The following is a 23,203-nucleotide window of genomic DNA, read 5'->3' on the forward strand; positions in this document are numbered from 1 at the left end:
ATCTTGAATTCCTGGCCTCAAGGGATCCTCCTGCCTCAGCCTCCTGAGCAACTGAGACTATAAGCATGCATCCCTATACCCAGCTCATTTACTAAGTTTTTAAATTCCGTAACTATAATTTTTGTTTTTTCATAGAATCTTGAACTTTTCTTAGAGTTCGGATTCCTTATTTTACATCCAATAGTTTAACCATTTTTAAGAGTATAATTCAGTAGGACTAAGTACATTCACAATGTTAAATAACTATTACTGGTATAGTATCTATTTTCAGAACTTCTTCACTATGCAAACAAAAACTCTATAGCCCTCACTTTCAATTACGATTAAGACAACCAGACAGAAGATCAATAAGGAAATAGAGAACGTGGCCGGGCGTGGTGGCTCCAGCCTGTAATCCCAGCACTTTGGGAGGCCGAGACGGGTGGATCACGAGGTCAGGAGATCGAGACCATCCTGGCTAACACAGTGAAACCCCGTCTCTACTAAAAAATACAAAAAAAAATAGCCGGGCGAGGTGGCGGGCGCCTGTAGTCCCAGCTACTTGGGAGGCTGAGGCAGGAGAATGGCACAAACCCAGGAGGCGGAGCTTGCAGTGAGCTGAGATCCGGCCACTGCACTCCAGCCTGGGCGATAGCACGAGACTCCGTCTCAAAAAAAAAAAAAAAAAAAAAAAAAAGGAAATAGAGAACGTGAACAACACTATAAGACATTGAACCTAAAAGATGTACACAGAAAACTCCACCCAACAACAGCAGATTACACAATCTTCTCGAGTACACATAGAACTTTTTCCATGTTCTTTTATGTTTTTTTTTTCCCAGAGTAAACCATATGTTAGGCCACAAGTCTTAATAAATTTTTTAAAATGATTGAAATCTCATAATCTTTTCTAGTCACAACACAATGAAACTAGAAATCAACAATAGAAAACTATAATATTCACAAATACATGGAAATTAAACATCACTCTTGACTAACTAATGAGTCAAAGAAATCACAAGGGAAATTAGAAAGTCACTTTGGACAAATGAAAACACAACCATACCAAAACCTATGGAATGCAGCAAAGGCGGTGGTTAAAATGAAATTTATTTATTTATTTCTCTTTTTTTTTGAGATGCAGCTTTGGTCTTGTTGCCCAGGCTGGAGTGCAATGGCACAATCTCGGCTCACTGCAAGCTCTGCCTCCTGAGTTTGAGTGATTCTCCTGCCTCAGCCTCCCAAATAGCTGGGACTACAGGCACATGCCACTACGCCTGGCTAATTTTGTATTTTTAGTAGAGATGGGGTTTCACCATGTTGCCCAGGCTGCTCTCGAACTCCTGACCTCAGGTGATCCATTCACCTCAGCCTCCCAAAGCGCTGGGATTACAGGCGTGAGGCACTGCACCCAGCCAGAATGAAATTTATAGCTGCAAACACATACAATTAAAAAAGAAGATCTCAAATCAAATTCGGAACTAGGCCTAACTATGCCTTATTCTATATGACACTAGAAAAAAACAATACTCAAAGCTAGCAAAAGAAATAATAAAGATTATAGTGGAGAAAAATGAAATAGAGAACAGAAAAATACAGAAAGTCAATGAAACTACAAGTTCTTTACCAAGATCAACAAAATTGACAAAGTTTTGGCAAGACAGGTCAAGAATAAAAGAGAGGACTCAAATTACTAGGATCAGAAATGAAACAGGCCTCATTACTATCAACTTTATAGAAATAAAAAGATTTATAAGAGAATACCATATACAATTGTACAACAACAAATTGGATAACCAAGATAAAATGGACAAATCTACCAAAACTGACTCATAAACAGAAAAACTAAACAGACCTATAAGTAGCAAGGAAATTGAATCAATAATCAAAAACTTCTCAAAACAGAAAAACCCAGGACATGATGACTTCACTAGTAAATTCTACAAAACATCTAAAGAAGAATTAAAGCCAGGTACAGTGGCTTACATCTGTAATCCCAACAATTTGAGAGGCTGAGGCAGGAGGATCACTTGAGGCTAGGAGTTTGAGACAACTTAAGCAACAAAATCAGACCCATCTCTTTAAATAATTAAATAAAATAAAGAAGAATTAACACCAATCCTTCTCAAAACTCCTCCCAAAAACTGACTAGGAAGTAACACTTCCTAACTCATTTTATGATGCCAGCATTACCAAAGCTAAAGACACTATGAGAAAAGAAAACTATAGACCAATATATCACTAATGACTATAGTTATAAAAATCCTCAACAAAATACTAGGAAAATGAATTCAGCAGCATAAGAGGATTATACATCATGACTAAATAAACTGTATTTCAGGAATTCAAAGATAGTTCAACATGCCACATGACCACTGCAACTGATACCAAAAAAATGTTGACAAGTCAATACCTTATAATGAAAAAACTATAAACTAGAAATAGAAGGAAACATCAGCATAATAAAGGCCATTTATGAAAACTCACAGCTAATATCATACTCAACAGTGAAAGACTCAAAGGCTTTCCCTTAAGATCAAGAAAAAGATGTCCACTTTTTTTTTAAAAGACAAGGTCTCCCTGTGTTTCCCAGGCTGGTCTTGAACTCCTGAGCACAAGCTATCTTCCCACCTCGGCCTCCCAAAGTACTGAGGTTACAGGCATCAGCTACCATGCCTGGTCAAGGTGTCCACTTTTGCCACTTCTATTAAACATAGTACTGGAAGTTCTAGTGAAAGTAATTAGACATAAAAAAGGAAATTAAAGGAATCCAGATTAGAGAGGAAGAAGATTACATCTGTTGGCAAATGACATGAACTTATATGTATAAAACCCTAAAGACTCCATACACAAAAAAACCCGTCAGTTAAGAAACACATTCGGCAAAGTATAGGACACAAAATCAACATACAAAAATCAGTTGCATTTCTACACACTAGCAATGAAAAATTTAAAAAGGAAATTATTTTTCTTTTTTTTTTTTAAGTGACAAGGTCTCATTCTGTCACCCAGGCCGGAATGCAGTGACATAATCATAACTCACGGCAACCTCGAACTCCTGCGCTGAAGCAATCCTCCTGCCTCAAACTCCCGACCAGCCAGGACTACAGCCATGTGCCACCACACTCAACATATATATATACACACATATATATATGCACACACATATTTTTACAGAAGGGGTCTCACTATGTTGCCCAGCCTGCAGTCAAATACTTTTAAATAAAAATAAATTTTAGCCCAGACAGAGTGGCTCATGCCTGTAATGCCAGCACCTTGGGAAACCAAGTCAGGGAGGATCATTTGAGCTCAGGAGTTTGAGACCGGCCTGGGCAACATAATGAGACTCTGTCTCTATTTTTTCATATATATTTTTAAAATAAATAGATTTTGGGTCAGGTGCAGTGGCTCATACCTGTAATCCCAGCACTATGGGAGGCCGACACGGGTGGATCACCTGAGGCCAAGAGTTTGAGACCAGCCTGGCTAACATGGCGAAACCCCATCTCTACCAAAAATACAAAAAATTAGCTGGGCATGGTGGCAGGTCCATGTAATCCCAGCTACTCGGGAGGCTGAGGCAGGAGAATCTCTTGAACCTAGGAGGCAGAGGTTGCAGTGAGCTGAGATCGCGTCACTGCACTCTAGCCTGGGCAACAGGCAAAACTCAGTCTCAAAAAAAAAATTGTAAAGCTTTTTTTTCAATATCTCTGAAAGTAAAAGTCAGCAACTTTTTAAAAACAGTGGCTGAATAAAATCAACTTAGTACACTGAACCAGCATTTTAAAAAAGAAACAAAGTAAAAAGTATCAGAATGAATTGCACTAAGAGTAAACAGTGTTTTTAAAACTTCTTTTTCATACATATAATGTATGGACTGGGTTTCAAGGTTTTAAAAAAAAGTACATCACTATGTTTCACAAAATTTGAAAAACATTGTCCTAGAGCAGTAAGTCTTTTTCTTTTCTGTTTTGAGACAGGGTTTCATTCTGTCTCCCAGGCTGGAAAGCAGGGGCACAATCACAGCTCACTGCAGCCTCCACCTCCTGGGCCCAAGCAACCCTCCCATCTCAGCCTCCCAAGCAACTGAGACTACAGTGTGCACCACTACACCCACAAAGAGACTCCATCTCTTTGTAGATGAGGTCTCCTTAGGTCATCCAGGCTGAATAACTCTTAATTATAACTTTGAGGAACACCAATAGTCAATTTGTTGAGAAATAATTATTTCTGACTCATTAATTGCTATAATTAAAGTATTTTAAGAAACATTGATTCATTTAAAAAAGCTGCATAGGATACTTCTGAAGAGTACAGATCATCATGTAATCAAGTAACACAATATGAAAGAGGCTTGCAATCTGTTCTCTAAACACTGGATTCAAGACAATTTCCAATCTAATGCACAATGGAGTAAGTCACTTCTCCCAATAAACCATTAATTAAGAACTGTTCTTGCAGAAAGCTTTATTATTCATAATTTCCCTTAAATAGGGTTTCTAACCTCCAAAAGGCATTCATTTCTTTTTAGATCTACAATGATGAAACTATAAAGAACCAGAGATGATTTTCCTACAAAGACAACATGGAAATTTTCAAAAAGCCCAGTTAAATCATCTGTAATTGGCTGGATGCGGTGGCTCACACCTGTAATCCCAGCACTTTGGGAGGCTGAGGCGGGTGAATCACCTGAGGTCAGGAGTTCGAGACCAGCCGGGCCAATGTGGTGAAACCCCATCTCTACTAAAAATACAAAAAAATATTAGCCAGGCATGGTGGCAGGCGCCTATAATCCCAGCTACTCAGGAGGTTGAGGCATAAGAATCGCTTGAAGCCAAGAGGCGGAAGTTGCAGTGAGCCGAGATCACACCATTGCACTCCAGTCTGGGCAACAGAGTGAGGCTCTGTCTCAAAAAAAAAAAAAAAAAAAATCTGTAATCTTAGCTAAACCTTGTGTATACAAATATATTGCCATAAATGCTTGTACTATCCTGATTTTCAGAAGAATCCACATCAAAATTTTTTTACAAAGATATAGATTCTTCTAGTCTCACACAGGGGTTGCTAACTGGAGATATTAGTCTATAAGAAATACTGCAAATTATAACGTTAATCACATGTTATTCTTTAAAATACTTTATGTGGCACAATTATTCTGCAATAAAAGTTAATACGAATTTTCTTAAAAGCTAAATAAGAATCCAGATCTTTAATTTGGGTCATACACTTAACTATGATAAGACTTCCAGGCTGGGTGCAGTGACTCATTCCTATAATCCCAGCACTTTGGGAGGTTGAGGCGGTAGAACTGCTTGAGCCCAAGAGTGTGAGACCAGCCTGGGCAACATAGGGAGACCTCATCTCTACAAAAAATTTTTTTAAAAATTAGCCAGGCATGGTGGCATTTGCCTATGGTCCTAGCTACTTGGGAGGCTGAGGCAGGAGAATGGTTTGAGACAAGGAGGTCAAGGCTGCAGTGAGCTGTGATCACACCACTACACTCCAGCCTGGGCAACAGAATGAGACCTGTCTCAAAAGAAAAGAAAACAAAAAAGGATTTCCAGAGTGCTTAAGAAGATTAAAAATTTAATAGCTTTAAAAATAAAGCAAGTGGCCAGGCGCAGTGGCTCACACCTGTAATCCCAGCACTTTGGAGGCTGAGGCAGGTGGATCACCTGAGGTAGGGAGTTTTAGAACAGCCTGACCAACATGGAGAAACCCCATCTCTACTAAAAATACAAAAATTAGCCAGGCGTGGTGGTGCGCACCTGTAATCCCAGCTACTCAGGAGGCTGAGGCAGGAGAACTGCTTGAACCCGGGAGGGAGAGGTTGCAGTGAGCTGAGACTGCGCCACTGCACTCCAGCCTGCACGACAGAGCGAGACTCCATCTCAAAAAAAAAAAAAAACAAGCCATGGGGCATATCCAATTCACATAGCAAATTCTTAAAGCTAGGATACAAAATATTTACATTACTTCTAAAACTTGAGTAATTTTTTTTTCTGTCTCACTCTCTTGTCAGGGCTGGAGTGCAGTAGCATGAATAGGGGTCACCACAGCCTCTACTTCCTGAGTTGAAGCGATCCTCCCGCCTCAGCATTCCAAATATCTGGGACTACAGGCATGACCTACCGTGCCCAGCTAATGATTTATTTTTGTAGAGACAGGGTCTTGCTGTATTGCCAAGGCATATGGCCGGTCTTAAACTACTGGGCTCAAGCAATCCTCCTGCCCTAGCCTCACAAAGTCCTGGGATTACAGATATGAGCCACCTCACCTGGCCCTAATTTTTCTCTTTATTTTATTTTATTTTATTTTATTTTATTTGAGATGGAGTCTCGCTCTGTTGCCCAGGGTGTGTGTAGTGGCATGATCTTATCTCACTGCAACTTCCACCTCCTGGGTTCAAGCGATTCTCATGCCTCAGCCTCCCAAGGAGCTGGGACTACAGGCGCACCCCACCACACCCAACTAATTTTTGTATTTTTTTGTACAGACAGGGTTTTGCCATGTTGGCCAGACTGGTCTCAAACTCCTAGCCTCAAGTGATCTACCCGCCTTGGCCACCGAAAATGCTGGGATTACAGGCGTGAGCCACTATGCCCAGCCCCTATTTTTTTTTGGGGGGGGGACGGAATATCACTCTGTCGCCCAGGATGGAGTGCAGTGGCACAATCACGGCTCACTGCAAGCTCCACCTCCCAGGTTCACACCATTCTCCTGCCTCAGGCTCCCAAGTAGCTAGGACTACAGGAGCCCACCACCACGCCTGGCTAATTTTTTGTATTTTTAGTAGAGATGGGGTTTCACCATGTTAGCCAGGATGGTCTCAATCTCCTGACCTCGTGATCCACCCACCTTGGCCTCCCATATTGCTGGGATTACAGGCGTGAGCCACCATGCCCGGCCAACCCAGTCCCTAATTTTTGATAGTTGAAGTATATGTGCATAGTCACTATCAATTTAACATTTGCTTGTCTTCCTAACACTTACTCTTATTTCAAATTATCAGTTTACTTTTGTTTGCCCACCCCCAAACACCTACATGAATGTAAAGCTCTCATGTTGCTAACAAAATATTCCAAGCCCCTACAACAAACACAGCACAAAAGAGATCTTCTAATATTAGCTACACGAATACTAAATACCACGTAGAAAAGGCTTCCTCAAATACAAAGCTCTTCATCACTGGGAAGGTCATTCATCAAGAGTAAGAGTTTGAGATCATAAATCCATTCCAGAAACACATGAGCCAGGCATGGTGTCCCACATCTATAATCCCAGCACTTTGGGAGGCCAAGGCAGGAAGATGATTTTAGCCCAGAAGTTCAAGACTAGCCTGGCAACATAGTGAGACCTTGTCTCTACAAAAAAATTTAAAAATTAGCCGGGCATGGTGGCACATGCCTCTACTCCCAGCTACTCAGGAGGCTGAGGTGGGAGAACAGCTTCAGCCCAAGAGGTCAAGGCTGCAGTGAGCCATGGTGATCTCACCACTTTACTCCAACCTGGGCAACAGAGACCCCATCTCAAAAAAAACGCTGGGTGCGGTGGCTCACACCTGTAATCCCAGCACTTTGGGACACTGAGGCGGGCGGATCATGAGGTCAGGAGTTCAAGACCAGCCTGACCAATATGGTGAAACCCCGTCTCTACTAAAAATACAAAAATTTGTCAGGCATGGTGGCACAAGCTTGTAGTCTCAGCTACTCGGTAGGCTGAGGCAAAAGAATCATCTGAACCTGGGAGGCGGAAGTCGCAGTGCGCCAAGATCACACCACTGCACTCCAGCCTGGGTGACAAGAGCAAGACTCTGTCTCAAAAAAAGAAAAAAAAAAAAAAAAAACCCCACACAACATATAGTTTCAAGATTTAAAAAAATACTATACTAAACAGGTGCGGCAGCTCATGCCTGTAATCCCAGCACTCTGGGACGCCAAGGAGGATGACCAGATCACTTGAGTCAGGAGTTTGAGACCAGCCTAGCCAACATGGTGAAACACTGTCTCTACCAAAAATACAAACATTAGCCAGGCATGGTGGCAAACACTTATAATCCCAGGTACCCAGGAGGCTGAGGCACAAGAATTGCTTGAACCCAGAAGGAAGTTGCAGTGAGCTGAGACTGCACCACTGCATTCCAGCCTGGGCGGCAGAGCGAGACTCAGTCTCAAAAAAAGAAAAAAAAAGTAAATAAAATAAAATTTAATACACTGCCTGGGCGCTATGGCTCACACCTGTAATCCCAGAACTTTGGGAGGCCAAGGCAGTGGATCACCTGAGGTCAGGAGTTCGAAGCCAGCCTGACCAACATTGTGAAATTTCATCTGTACTAAGATTACAAAAATTAACTGGTCATGGTGGTGGGCGCCTGTAATCCCAGCTACTTGGCAGGCTGAGGCAGGAGAATCGCTTGAGCCCAGGAGGCAGAGGTTGTAGTGAGCCGAAATTGCACCATAGAACTCCAGCATGGGTGACAAAGCAAGACACCATCTCAAAAAAAAAAAAAAAAAAAAAAACTATAGCACCCAAGCAACAAGTATTCATCAAAATAACTATTTTTAAATTTCTGGCTGGGCGCAGAGGCTCACGACTATAATCCCAACAATCTGAAATGCTAAAGTGGGAGGATCACTTGAGCCCAGCTGCTCACTGGGCAATACAGCAAGACCCCATCTCAATTTTAAAAATGATAATAAAAAATAAATAATTTTATTATTGCCTATCAGGATCTCTTAGATTTTTATAACATGTATTACTATATGAATAACAAAAACTGTAACAATGATTTTAACCACAAAGACAAATCAAATAGAACATAATTCAATTACAACATAACATTATGACTTTACTTTTCGCTAAGTACCTTTTCTTGAAAGACAACAGCAGTTTCCAGCCCTGGCATGATGTCTAGTAGGAGTCTGCAAGCTGCAGTGTTTAAAGGGGGCTCTCGGCTTGTCATCACGTATGCATTCACCAGCTATAAAGAAAAAAAGAAATAGTGTTCATCTAAAATTCAACCCAGTCAAACTAAGGACATCTAATAAAACCTCAACATATTCCCATTACTTTCTTAACAGGTATGAAAGAAGACTGTATGTAACTAATTAAACTTTTACTAATAAAACCTTTAATTATTATAAACACTTATGATCCTGCTGAGCCATGATGATATCACACATAATTTCTTCTGCAGCTTTAAAGCCAAATCCCCCCAAAACAACTCAGCAATCACAGAAATTAAAGCTCGAATGCTGACGCCAGTGATGCACACTTGTAATCCCAGCACTTTGGGAAGCCAAGGCAGGAGGATCACTTAAGCTCAAGAGTTTGAAACCAGCCTAGACAACATGGCAAAACCCCATCTCTACCACAAATACATAAATCAGTCAAGGGTGATGGCCCATGCCTGTAGTCCCAGCTAAACAGGAGGCTGAGGTGAGAGGATGCCCAGAGCCAAGGAAGTCAAGGCTGCAGTGAGCCCTAATCACCACTGCACTCCAGCCTGGGCAACAGTGATACCCTGTCTCAAAAAAAAAAAGAATGCCACAAAGAAACCTAACCCCTTCCATATACACTTTATTTTTTTTTTATGGACAGGGTCTCATTCTGTCACTTAGGCTGGAGTGCAGTGGCACAAGCACAGCTCACTGCAGTCTCAACTTCCCAGTCTCAAGTGATCCCCAGCTTCAGCCTCCCAAGCAGCTGGGACCACAGGTGCACACCACCATGTCCAGCTAATTTTTAAATTTTTAGTAGAGACGGGGCCTCATTACGTTGCCCGAGCTAGCCTGTAAGCCTTGGCTTCAAGTGATCCTCCCACCTCAGCCTCCCAAAGTGCTGGGATTACAGGCATGAGCCATCACATCTGGCCCCTACACCACTGCATATACACTTTTTTAAAAGCATAAGCAGGGCAATATGAGCCCCATATTCTTGACAATGGTTAATGAAAAACTCAGATTTTATAATAAATTATATATATAATTAATACATATAATAATATATATTAATAAAATCTCCATTTGGCACTTATTTACTGAATCTCTAACATTAAGTGGAACTATGTTCTGTGCTGGGCCTATAACAGTAAATAACTGACACAGTCCCACCAACCCAAGATTATCCAGGCTGGATGTGGTGGCTCATCCCTGTAATCTCAGCACACTGGGTGGCCAAAATCTGAGGATCGCTTGAGCCCAGAATTCAAGACCAGCCTGGGCAACTCAGTGAAATCTTGTCTCTACAAAAAAATTTAAAACTTAGCCAGGCATGGTGGCACATGCCTGTGGTCTCAGCTACTCAGGAGGCTGAGGCAGGAGAATCCTTGAGCATGGAAGGCTGCAGTGAGTGATCATACCAATGCACTCAGAGTGAGATCCTGTCCCAAAAAAAAAAAAAGATGTGTGATTCAATAGAGGTGACATTTGGGAAAACAGGTAATACCATGAGTAAAGGATGCTACAGACGCCCCTAGGAGGGCACACAACCCCTGCAGAGGAATCAGAGAAGACTTAAGAGAAGAAGGGATTCCAAGCCAGGATGTAAAAGATGAGAAGAAGTATCTAAGGAAACACTGGAGGAGAGGAGGGCCAGAAGGCAAGAACTGAAACTGCAGAGAACAAAGTTCAGAGACAGATTTGCTTTTTATACCAAACTAAGAAACTTAAAATTTATCCTGAAGGTAACAGAAAGCCATTAATGGATTTTAAGCAAGAGGGTACCACAATTTCTGGGCTATAAAGTGAAGAATGAATTAGAGGAGGACAAGACAAGAAACCAGTAAAGACGTTATTTCAGTAACCAAGTGAGAAATGATTGGCTCAACTGTGGTCTAGCTAAAATGGGGTCTGGTGACAAGAACAGAACTAGAGAGATTTGTGAAGTTTAAGGTGAAGGGAATAATGACATCTGTAAATCCACTGTATAAGAGAGTTTGGAGGCGTAAAGGATGCTTTCTAGCTGACTAGACAAGGACATCATTACTGAACTAGAGAACAAGAGAAATAAATTATGGAGCAAACGGGGTTAGATACGTAAAATTCAAGGTGTATATGGGAGATACCCAGAAGGAAATGTCTAGAAGGCAGTTGGAAGTGATCTGAAACTAAGAAAGACACATTGGTGATACAGAAATAAATCTAGGAGTCAACATAATACAGATAATAATAGCTAACACTGGCTGGGTACAGTGGCTCATGCCTGTAATCCCAGCACTTTGGCAGGCCAAGGCAGGTGGATCACCCAAGGTCAGGAGTTTGAGAACAGCCTGACCAACATGGAGAAACCCCGTCTCTACCAAAAATACAAAAATTAGCCGGGTATGCTGGTGCATGCCTGTAGTCCCAGCTACTCAGGAGGCTGAGTCAGAAGAATTACTTGAAACCCGGGAGGCAGAGGTTGCAGTGAGCCGAGATCACGCCACTGTACTCCAGCCTGGGTAACAAAAGTGAAACTCTGTCTCAAAAAATAAATAAGTAAATAAATAAATGATAATAATAGCTAATACCTATTCGGCCTTCATCATGTGCCTGGCTCTCTGCCAAGCACCTTCATGCTTAATTTCACTCAAGGATTACCAAAAAGGTTTTAAATGCTATTAACTCCATTTTATAGACTAGAAAAATAAGGCTGCGGCGGGGCGCAGTGGTTCACGTCTGTAATCCCAGCACTTTGGGAGGCCAAGGTGGGTGGATCACTTGAGGTCAGGAGTTCAAGATCAGCCTGGCCAACATGGTGAAAGCCCATCTCTACTAAACATACAAAAAAATAAACCAGGTGTGGTTGGCAGGCACCTGTGGTCCTAGCTACTCGGGAGGCTGAGGCAGGAGAATCGCCTGAGCCCAGAAGGCAGAGGTTGCAGTGAGCCAAGACTGTGCCATTGCATTCCAGCCTGAGTGACAGAGCCAGACCCTGTCTCTAAAGGAAGAAAAGAAAAAGAAGGCGGGGAGAAAATAAAGCTTGAAGGGACTTAAGTCTGTCAGTGAAATATGGAGCTGGATTTAAATCCAAAACATGGACTCCCAAAGCCCACGTTCTCAAACATCATGGCATCCCACCTCCAAAAACAAAACTATCAGCCACAATTTGTTGAGCAATTACTATGTTCAGGAGCTGAGTAAAATACGTATATTCTCATTTACTCCTCACATGCCCCTCAAGATAGAGAGAAAGCACCTTTCTATCCCCCTCTGCATGCCCAATGCATACCCCACAGTGTCAGTGCAGAAGCATGCTGTATGCATCACTCTTATTTTTCCATTAAAAAACTCAAGAGGGCCCCTATACTCTCAAATTCAAAATCATTTTGCCCAAGAATGAGCGTAGATACCTTGGGAGGCCTCACCAATATCAAAGTACATATCAAAGAGAAAGCATTATGGCCACAACCAGGACTTTGGCAAAAAACTCTACTCCCAACTTTGTCAAGGCCTTAGGAGAAAGCAAACTATTCATGAAAAAACAATAAAGATACAAAATCTACAGGTGGTAATTGCTGGAGAAAAGTAAGAAGCAAACCTACTGCATTCATGAAATCATCATTCTTGAAGAGTATTCTCAGCAAGTGGCCCAGCATACACTCTGGATCAGCTCGACCTACCAAGAGAAGAGGGGAGGAACAAAGGAATGAGTAAGTCACCCCAGTCAAGCAACTTAGACCTCTGGAAAGGCACCTGGGTTGTTACAAAAACTAATAAAATGCCAGCAAAAATAATCAGAAACAAAAGATTATTGTGCTAAACTAGATTACATAAGAAACATGCTTTAGGCTGGGTGTGGTGGCTCATGCCTGTAATCCCAGCACTTTGGGAGGCCGAGGCGGGCAGATCACAAGGTCAGGAGTTTGAGACCAGCCTGGCCAACATGGTGAAATCCCATCTCTAGTAAAAATACAAAAATTAGCCAGGTGCAGTGGCGGGCACCTGTAATCCCATCTACTCAGGAGGCTGAGGCAGGAGAATTGCTTGAACCTAGGAGGTGGAGGTTGCAGTGAGCCGAGATTACACCACTGCAATCCAGCCTGGGTGACAGAGCAAGACTCTGTCTGGAAAAAAAGAAAAAAGAAAAAAAGAAATATGCTTTAAAAATAACAATGTAAAAACCTGAGACACTGCTCTCTAGCCTTCCCATCTCCTAGCATACTGCCTATACAGCACTGCTGAATTAAACAAGTACTAGATCCAGATCAGCATCACCAAGAGTACACAAGGTCTACAAAAGAATCATAAAGAAACCTAAGAGAGAGAAAACTTCTGACTTCCCATCCATAAAAAGGTAGGAAGCATGCTTCTAACCATGGGTGGCCTGAAGAAAACAGGCTCCAAGTCCAACCTCTCCTTCTACTACAATGACAATAGCAACAGAGATGCATCCTCAAACATGTAAGGACACCCTGGGTCAAGGTGACGGGGGTGAATTCCACCAAGCAATCACTAACCCTAAAGATACAGTAACCTTGGCCATCTTAACTTCCTAGCTCTTGTGGAAAGAAAGGAGGCCAGGGGCCTAGGATCAACTCAATGCATAGCCTAATGACAGAAGAATTTGTTGATGGAAGGGAGAATTACGGTTTGTTGTTGTTGGATTTTTGAGACGGAGTCTTGCTCTGTCGCCAAGGCTGGAGTACAGCAGCTCAATCTTGGCTCACTGCAACCTCCACCTCCTAAATTCAAGCAATTCTCCTGCCTCAGCCTCCCAAGTAGCTAGGATTACAAGTGCCTGCCACCACGCCCGGCTAATTTTTGTATTTTTAGTAGAGTCGGGGTTTCACCATGTTGGCCAGGCTAGTCTCGAACTCCTGACCTCAGGTGATCTGCCCGCCTCAGTCTCCCAAAGTGCTGGGATTACAGGTATAAGTCATTGCGCACAGCCTGGTTTGCTTTTAAAGCAGAAACCTCTAATTTATTTCATTTCCTTTCAGAGCATTTAGAGAGGTAAATTTAGTCAAAACATACAATAGAGGATGAAGACAAGATGTGAGCTGCTGATGTTTTTACCAAGCTGTTAATTAGTATCTCAAAGTAATTCACAAAAAGAAACATTAGAGAAAAGCACCACCAAAACAAAAAAGATCATACATTACGTAATGTTAGCTGTTTATAAATCATGAAACTGAAATCCTTATTTTTAATGAAAGAGATAATGCCACTGACAAATATTGCTTAACATTAACAGTTAGTAAAAAATTGCTTTTTAAGCTTTACTGAAAAATGGCATATCTTTCTGTCTCTCCTTTCTTCCTCATTGCCATTTAATCCATCTCCAGGCAATGACACTCAGCATGATCATCTATCTTTTAATGCTTTTCATAATCCTATGCATTAACTTAATTTCTGATTTCACATTCACTTTCTTCTTCATGCTCTGATTTGAGTTACTGAAGATGTGGGTTAAATCGTGACTATTCCTCTGTAGTCACAAGTAGGGATGTCCAGGACAAGAACAGCAGATAACATCACATAAGCAACTAGACTCTCAATCTGAAATGCCTAGCTTACATGTGAGAACAAAAGTATAAGAAATAGCAGTAAACCCTGGAACATTCAGGTGAATATACAATGTTCTTATTTTTATAACTCCCACTCATTCACACTCTCTTTCCACACACAAATTTTCTTTTTTTTTTTTTTTGAGACAGAGTTTTGCTCTTGTTGCCCAGGCTGGAGTTCAATGGAGCGATCTCGGCTCACCACAACCTCTGCCTCCTGGGTTCAAGAAATTCTCCTGCCTCAGCCTCCTGAGTAGCTGGGATTACAGGCATGCACCACTATGCCTGGCTAATTTTGTATATTTAGTAGAGACGGGTTTTCTCCATGTTGGTCAGGCTGGTCGCGAACTCCTGACCTCAGGTGATCTTCCTGCCTCGGCCTCCCAAAATGCTGGGATTACAGGCGTGAGCCACTGCACCAGGCCAAAATTTCAGACTCCTCTCCAGAAAGGACTGCTTCAGGCTATAGAGCTTATATGCACTATGGGCCCATGAATGACTTCAGCTTTGCCTACTGGTGATCTACTTTATAGTAAACATAAAATGGCAGTCTCAAGTCCCTCATAATTCTGTACCACAGTAGCAAATTCCATACCAAAGCAGGTGCTATCATGGCCTTAATTAAATTAGCCCAAAATTGGTCAGGCTCAGTGGCTCACGCCTGTAATCCCAGCACTTTGGGAGGCGGAGGCAGGTAGATCACTTGAGTCAGGAGTTCAAGACCAGCTTGGCCAACATGGTGAAACCCCTTCTCTATTAAAAATGCAAAAATTAGCTGACTGTGGTGGTGCATGCTTGTAATCCCAGCTACTTGGAACACTGAGGCACAAAAATTGCTTGAACCCAAGAAGCCGTGGTTGCAGTGAGCCAAGATTGTGCCACTGCACTCCAGGCTGGGCGACAGAGCAAGGCGCCATCTCAAAAAATAAATAAATAAATAAGCCCAAAATAAAACCAAATTAACACGAGAAGGCACACTTTAGTTCTCAAGACACCAAAGCAGACATAAACGTCAAGGTTCCAAATACCAACTTCCTAACTAAAAGCAGGACACTGAATGTTTTCTCAACTATATTTCTCCAACAGTAAAAGGATAATTATTAAAAGGATAACTATTATTAGAAAGATGAAGGCACAGAGAAGAACATCTTTTGCTTTTATGGTTTAAAAAAGTTGGCTGGGCACAGTAGCTCAAGCCTATAATCCCAGCACTTTGGGAAGCCCAGGCAGGAGGACAGCTTGCATCCAGGAGTTCGAGACCAACTTGGGCAGCAAAGCAAGACCCCATCTCTACAAACAAATAAAAAATAAAAATCAGCCAGGCATGATGGTACATGCCTGTAGTCGCAGCTACTCAAGAGGCTTGAAGTGGGAGGACAGTTTGAGCCAGGAGATCCAGGCTGCAGTGAGCTATGATCATGCCACTGCACTGCAACCTGGGCAACAGAGTGAGTATCCGTCTCCAAAAAGGAAAAAGTCCGAAAGGAAGACCAATTTTTCTTTTTAATTCTTTGTCATCATACCAACCGAGTTAACTAAAGTACACCTACTTTTGTTCCTTTAGGTTAGTTAAGTGATATTTAATCGGCAAATACCAAAAATATTTCCAATTTTTTCCAGAAATTTATTTCTCCTCACTGGTTCCACCTTGAGCAACATTTTAACAAATAAAAGGTCTTAAAACTTACCACAGAAGATGCTATTGCAACTCAAAAATATTCCCATAAGCAATTTTTCTTTTTTAAAAAAGAAAAAAAAAGACTCTTGCTTTTTTTTTTTTTTTTTTTTTTTTTTTTTTGAGATGGAGTCTCGCTGTGTCTCCCAGGCTGGAGTGCAGAGGCGTGATCTCGGCTCACTGCAAGCTCCGCCTCCCGGGTTCACGCCATTCTCCTGCCTCAGCCTCCCAAGTAGCTGGGACCACAGGCGCCGCCACCACGCCCGGCTAGTTTTTTGTATTTTTAGTAGAGACGGGGTTTCACCGTGTTAGCCAGGATAGTCTCGATCTCCTGACCTCGTGATCCACCCGCCTCGGCCTCCCAAAGTGCTGGGATTACAGGCTTGAGCCACCGCGCCCGGCCAAGACTCTTGCTTTAATAAAAGTGTCTTAAAAGAAAAAAAAGAGAAAAAAAAGACCCACACTTAGGAGCACAAGTCTTACCAGGATGTCGATCATCAAATGGGTCTGGATCCCCTTTACGATACTCTTCAGTTTCTTTTTCAATCAATTGAGACATCCTAGCACAAAGGGAACAAGAAGTCAACTCTGGACAAGCATAAAAAAATGCACCACCTCCTACAACAGTCAATTCGACAGTCAAGGTAGAAAATAAAACCAAAGTTAGAAAAAGGCTATTTCTTCTGACGTACACCGAAATCTAAGCAATTATCTCATAAAAGTTTCTTCTCCCAAACTCATTCTTTTTTTTTTTTTTTTTTTTTGATGGAGTCTCGCTCTGTCACCCAGGCTGGAGTGCAGTGGTGTGATCTTGGCTCACTGCAAGCTCTGCCTCCCGGGTTCACACCATTCTCCTGCCTCAGCATCCTGCATAGCTGGGACTACAGGCACCCGCCACCACGTCCAGCTAATTTTTTGTATTTTTAGTAGAGACGGGGTTTCACCATGTTAGCCAGGATGGTCTCAATCTCCTGAATTCGTGATCTGCTCGCCTCGGCCTCCCAAAGTGCTGGGATGACAGGCGTGAGCTACCACACCCCGCCCCCAAAACTCATTCTTATATAAACTTTCCCTGCCTCAAAAAATAACATTACCTTCACCTCAGAAACCAAAAACCTAGGAGTCATCTTTAAAATCTTCCTTTTCCTGCCAGGCACGATGGCTCACACCTGTAATCTCAGCACTTTGGGAGGCCAAGGCAGAAGGATCACCTGAGGTTGGGAGTTCGAGACCAGCCTGAACAACATGGAGAAATCCCGTCTCTACTAAAAATACAAAATTAGCTGGGCATGGTGGCACATGCCTGTAATCCCAGCTACTCAGGAGGCCGAGGCAGGAGAATCGCTTGAACCCAAGAGGCGGAGGTTGCGGTGAGCTGAGATCGCGCCATTGCACTCCAGGCAACAAGAGCAAAACTCCGTATCAAAAAAAAAAAAAAAAAACTTCCTTTTCTACTCCCTCTCCCACAACAATTTCTATTAGCTCTACTACAAGGTATTTCCTGACTCACATCACTTCTCTAACTCTTTACCACTCCTATCCTCATCCAGACCACCATCATCAAGTGCCTGGATTACTTCCAATGGTCTCTTTACCAGTCTCCTTGCTTCTCGCTTCCATGTCTGACCTGACGCAATTCATTCTCCAACTTCCAATGACTTACCACAATACCCTGAATTAAATCCAAGTACTACTATGGCCTGCAATTATCTGGCTTCTGCCTGCTGCTTCCTGACCATTTCTTCCACTCATCCCCACCCCCCCGCATTAAGCTTCAGTCACTGTTCTTCAAAGAGCCCAATTTCACTCCTATTCAGGGTTACAGTGCTATTACCTCAGCTTGTAACATTCTTCCCACCATCTAAGCCTCCACCCCTGCCCCAAGTAACCATACATCTGCTTTCTCTCACTGCAGGTGAGTTCTGCCTGATCCAGAATTTTTTTTCTTTTTTTTCTTGTAGAGATGGGGTCTTCCTATGTTGCCCAGGCTGGAATATAGTGGCTATTTACAAGCATAAACATAGCACACTACAGCTTCAAACTCTTGGCCTCAAGCAATCCTCCTGCCTCAGCCTCCCAAGTAGCTGGGTCTACAGACACGCAACACTGTGTCTGGCTTGTTCCAGACTTTCACATAAATTGAACCATATATAATCTTTTTACATCTGACTTTCACATAGCATGTTCTGAGAGTCATCCATATTGCTGAACATATGAAAAGTTCTATTTTATTCATGCAGTCTTTTTTTTTTTTTTTTTGAGATGGAGTTTCACTCTTGTTGCCCAGGCAATGGTGCTATCTCAGCTCACCACGACCTCTGCCTCCCGGGTTCAAGCGATTCTCCTGCCTCAGCCTCTTGAGTAGCTGGGATTACAGGCATGTGCCACCATGCCCGGCTAATTTTTGTATTGTTAGTAAAGATGGGGTTTCTCCATGTTGGTCAGGCTGGTCTCGAACTCCTGACCTCAGGTGATCTGCCCGCCTCAGCCTCCTAAAGTGCTGGGATTACAGGTGTGAGCCACTGCGCCTGGCTATTCATGAATTATTTATAAAGCAAGAAAAATGGCTGGACACAGTGGCTCACACCTGTAATACCAACACTTTGGGAGGCCAAAGTGGGTGGATCACCTGAGGTCAGGAGTTCGAGACCAGCCTGACCAACATGGAGAAACCCCATCTCTACTAAAAATACAAAATTAACAGGGCATGGTGGCACATGCCTGTAATCCCAGCTACTCAGGAGGCTGAGGCAGGAGAATCGCTTGAACCCAGGAGGCAGAGGTTGCACTCCATTGTACTCCAGCTTGGGAAGCAAGAGCGAAACTCCATCTTAAATAAAAAAAAAAAACAAGAAAAATTACTATTTGAGTGTCCTAAGACTGACACTGTATTACAATGACAAGCCAATACAAGACTATCATACTCTCCATCTAACATGCTCTGTCCTATGTCAAACTCTCCTATGTGCTTATTTCCAGGACACCATACTTTCTAGTCTTTTTTTTTTTTTTTTTAAAGAAACAAGGTCTAGCATGGGTGACAGAATGAGATTCTCTCAAAAAAACAAACCAAAAACCAAAAAAAAAAAAACGGGGTGTCACTCAGTTGCTCAGGCTGCAGTGCAGCAGCACGACTCATGGCTCACTGAAGCCTCAAGTGATCCTCCCACCTCAGGCTCCCGAATAACTGGGACTACAGGCACACCACCATGCCCAGCTAACTTTAAAAATTTTTTGTAGATGGGGAATTTGCTCCCCAGGCTGACTCAAACTCCTGGGCTCAAGCCCACCTTGGCCTACCAAAGTTCTGGGATTACAGGCGTTCAGCTGCCACACCCAGCCTTGCTAGTCTTTTTTTTTTTTTTTTTTTTTTTTGAGATGGAGTCTCGCTCTGTCACCCAGGCTGGAGTGCAATGGCATGATGTCGACTCACTGAAACCTCCACCTCCCGAGTTCAAGCGATTCTTCTGCCTCAGACTCCCAAGTAGCTAGGATTACACACATGTGCCACCACGCCCAGCTAATTTCTGTATTATTTTTTTTTTTTTTAGTAGAGACAGGGTTTTGCCATGTTAGTCAGGCTGATCTCAAACTCCTGACCTCAGGTGATCCGCCCGTCTTGGTTTCCCAAAGTGCTAGGATTATAGGTGTGAGCCCAGCCCTTTCTAGTCTTAAGAGTTAAACTTTCTTGGCTGGTGTGGTGGCTCACGCCTATAATCCCAGCACTTTGGGAGCCGAGGCGGGCTGATCACCTGAGGTCGGGAGTTTGAGATCAGCCTGAGCAAGATGGAGAAACCTCATCTCCACTAAAAATAAAAAAATTAGCCAAGCATGGTGGTGCATGCCTGTAAATTCAGCTATTCGGGAGGCTGAGGCAGGAGAATCGCTTAAACTCGGGAGGCGGAGGTTGAAGTGAGCCAAGATCATGCCATCGCACTCCAGCCTGGCCAACAAGAGTAAAACTCTGTCTCAAAAAAATAAATAAAGAGTTAAACTCTCTGCAAAAATTACTGGTCCACTCTAATCAAGCTTCAGAAGTATTTCTGCTTTTTCTTCCTTTCCTTCTAAACTCTGAAACCTCTCTTTGACACAAAGGGCAATCACACAAAATAATGTATGTGTACATATTTTTTTTGTTGGTGATGGTTTTTACTTTTTTATTTTTTAAGAGACAGGGTTTCACTGTCTCTCAGGCTGGACTACAGTGGCACAGTGGCACAATCATACCTCACTGCAGCCTCAAACTCCTGAGCTTAAACAATCCTCCTGCGTCAGCTTCCCAAGTAGGTGGGACTACAGGTGTGCATAAGCATACCTGGGTGTTTTTTTTTTTTTTTTTTGAGACGGAGTCTCGCTCTGTCGCCCAGGCTGTAGTGCAGTGGCGCAATCTTGGCTCACTGCAACCTCCGCCTCCCAGGTTCAAGCGATTCTCCTACCTTAGCCTCCTGAGTAGCTGGGGTTACAGGTACACACCACCACGCCCAGCTAGTTTTTGTATTTTTAGTAGAAATGAGGTTTCACCATGTTGGTCAGGCGGTCTCAAACTCCTAACCTCATGATCCACCTGCCTCAGCTCCCCAAAGTGCTGTGATTACAGGTGTGAGCCACTGTGCCTGCCCTTATACCTGGCTATTTTTTTTAATTTTTTATATAGACAGTATCTTGCTATGTTGCCCAGGCTGGTCTTGAACTCCTGGACTCAAGCAATACTTCCACCTCAGCTTCACTAAATATATTTAGAATTATATATTGTAAGATCTACTAGTATCAAAAAAGAAAAAAAAAACAAAAAGATCTACTAGTATCCTCAGTTGAAACTAAGCAATATAGCAGAGAAGTTAAAAATATGGCCTCTGGGCCAGACACAGTAGCTCATGCCTATAATCCCAGCACTTTGGGAGGCCAAGGCGGGAAAATCACTAGAAGTAAGGAGTTAAGAGACCAGCCTGGGCAATATAGGGAAATCCCCCCATCTCCTCTAAAAATTTAAAAATTAGCCAGGCATGGTGGCAACACATCCTATAGTCCCTGCTACTCAGGAGACTGAGACTGGAAGATGGCTTGAGCCCAGGAATTCAAGGCTGCAGTGAGCTATGATAAAACTGCTGCACTCCAGGGCGGGGAGCGGTGGCTCATGCCTGTAATCCCAGCACTTTGAGAGGCCGAGGCAGGAGGATCACGAGGTCAGGAGATCGAGACCATTCTGGCTAACATGGTGAAACCCCAACTCTACTAAAAATACAAAAAAATAGCCAGGCGTGGTGGCAGGCACCTGTAGTCCCAGCTACTTGGGAAGCTGAAGCAGGAGAACGGCGTGAACCCGGGAGGCGGAGCTTGCAGTGAGCCGAGATTGTGCCATTGTATGCCAGCCCAGGCAACAGAGGGAGACTCCGTCTCAAAAAATAAATAAAAAAAAAAATAAGAAGAAAAATTGCTGCACCATGTCTCCAAAAAAATAGTAAAAGTGACTTTTGGAGCCAGATATTCAGGGTTCAAATCTGAGCTCTTCCACAGTGTGAGACACTCTGGGTAAATTATGTAACCTCTCTGTGCCTCAAGCTAATAGTCTACATTAGAGTTTCCCTGGGTTTAAGTTAATTAGAACAAAACCTGACAAGTAAGAGCTCTTCAGGTGTTAATTGTGGGGGTTTTTCCTTCTGTTTAGTCTTCTCTTCTCATTTTCCAAGAGTAATTGGCATTATAAAAACTGGGAATTGGGCCAGGCACAGTGGCTCACACCTATAATCCCAGCACTTTGGGAGGCTGAAGCAGGTGGGTCACTTGAGGTCAGGAGGTCAAGACCAGCCTGGCCAACAGGGTAAAACCCATCTCTACTAAAATATGAAAATTAGCCAGGCATGGTGGTGGGCACCTATAATGCCAGTTACTCAGGAGGCTGAGGCAGGAGACTCACTTGAGCCAGGGAGGCAGAGATTGCAGTGAGCCAAGATCAAGCCACTGCACTCCAGCCTGGGTGACAGAGTGAGACTCCATCTCAAAACAAACAAAAAACTGAGAATCAAAAATAGGAAAAACAGTTAATTTAGGGTAGCTACTGACTGGGATGAGGCAGGAGGGTGCAATCTGGTACTCAAGTTCTACTATAACTCAATCTTGATAATGGTCTTACAAAAAAAAAATCCATCTAGCAGAGTACTTTACAGTATATAAATTACATCTCAAAAAAAAAAAACGGCTGGGCACAGTGACTCATGCCAGCAGTAATCCCAGCACTTTGGGAGGCAGAGGCGGGCGGACCATGAGGTCAGGAGATCAAGACCATCCTGGCTAACATGGTGAAACCCTGTCTCTACTAAAAACACAAAAAAATTAGCCAGGCGTGTTGGCGGGCGCCTGTAATCCCAGCTACTGAGGAGGCTGAGGCAGAATAGCGTGAACTCGGGAGGTGGAGCTTACAGTGAGCTGAGATCACACCACTGCACTCCAGCCTGGGTGACAGAGCAGACTCTGTCTCAAAAACAAGACCAGCCTGGCCAACGTGGTGAAATCCCACCTCTATTAAAAAAATACAAAAAATTAGCCAGGTGTGGAGGTAGGTGCCTGTAATCCCAGCTACTCGGGAGACTGAGGCAGGAGAACTGCTTGCACCTGGGAGGCAGAAGTTGCAGTAAGCCAAGATAACACCACTGCACTCCAGCCTGGGCGACAGAGTGAGACTCCATCTCAAAAAAAAAAAAAAAAAAAATTTAAAAAATTTTTTTAAAAAAAGCCCACTCACATAGCTTGGCCCAAAGCCAGCCTCTTTCAGCAGAATCAAGTCAAAAACTAATAAAAGGATGATTCAGGTTACAAAATGACATACATTGTTCTTACGAAACTGTCAAAAGATCATAAAAATAATGGTCAATAAAAAAGCAGCCAGGCCTAAAATTCATTTGCTCTTCCTGGAATACACTAAAACACGCAAACCTGCAGCCAGATGAGGGAAGAAAACAAAAAACAAAACCCTAAAACTATTTCAGAAAATACCCAGTAAACAGACCCACAATTTGGTGAAGGAGGGAAGTTGCCCCGCGATTAAAATAAAATAAACTGACCAG

The 23,203-nt window shown here is 42.9% G+C and overlaps 1 protein-coding gene across 4 annotated transcripts in view; it reads right to left on the bottom strand.

The window, feature by feature from the left end:
* Positions 1-23,203, bottom strand: part of DCAF1 (DDB1 and CUL4 associated factor 1) — a 99,909-nt gene that overhangs the window by 54,552 nt on the left and 22,154 nt on the right. For 2 of the 4 annotated variants that reach the window (XM_045384860.3, XM_045384861.3), the window contains 3 exons: positions 16,626-16,702; positions 12,503-12,576; positions 8,846-8,959 (listed from right to left, as the gene is read on the bottom strand). In XM_045384860.3, coding sequence (XP_045240795.1) covers positions 8,846-8,959; positions 12,503-12,576; positions 16,626-16,702 — 265 coding nt within the window. The remainder of the gene's footprint in view (positions 1-8,845; positions 8,960-12,502; positions 12,577-16,625; positions 16,703-23,203) is intronic. The other 2 variants (XM_065540646.2, XM_074032351.1) reach the window with 1 other exon arrangement.

Source organism: Macaca fascicularis, chromosome 2, assembly GCF_037993035.2.
Source record: "Macaca fascicularis isolate 582-1 chromosome 2, T2T-MFA8v1.1".
In the NCBI taxonomy this organism is placed as follows: domain Eukaryota; kingdom Metazoa; phylum Chordata; class Mammalia; order Primates; family Cercopithecidae; genus Macaca; species Macaca fascicularis.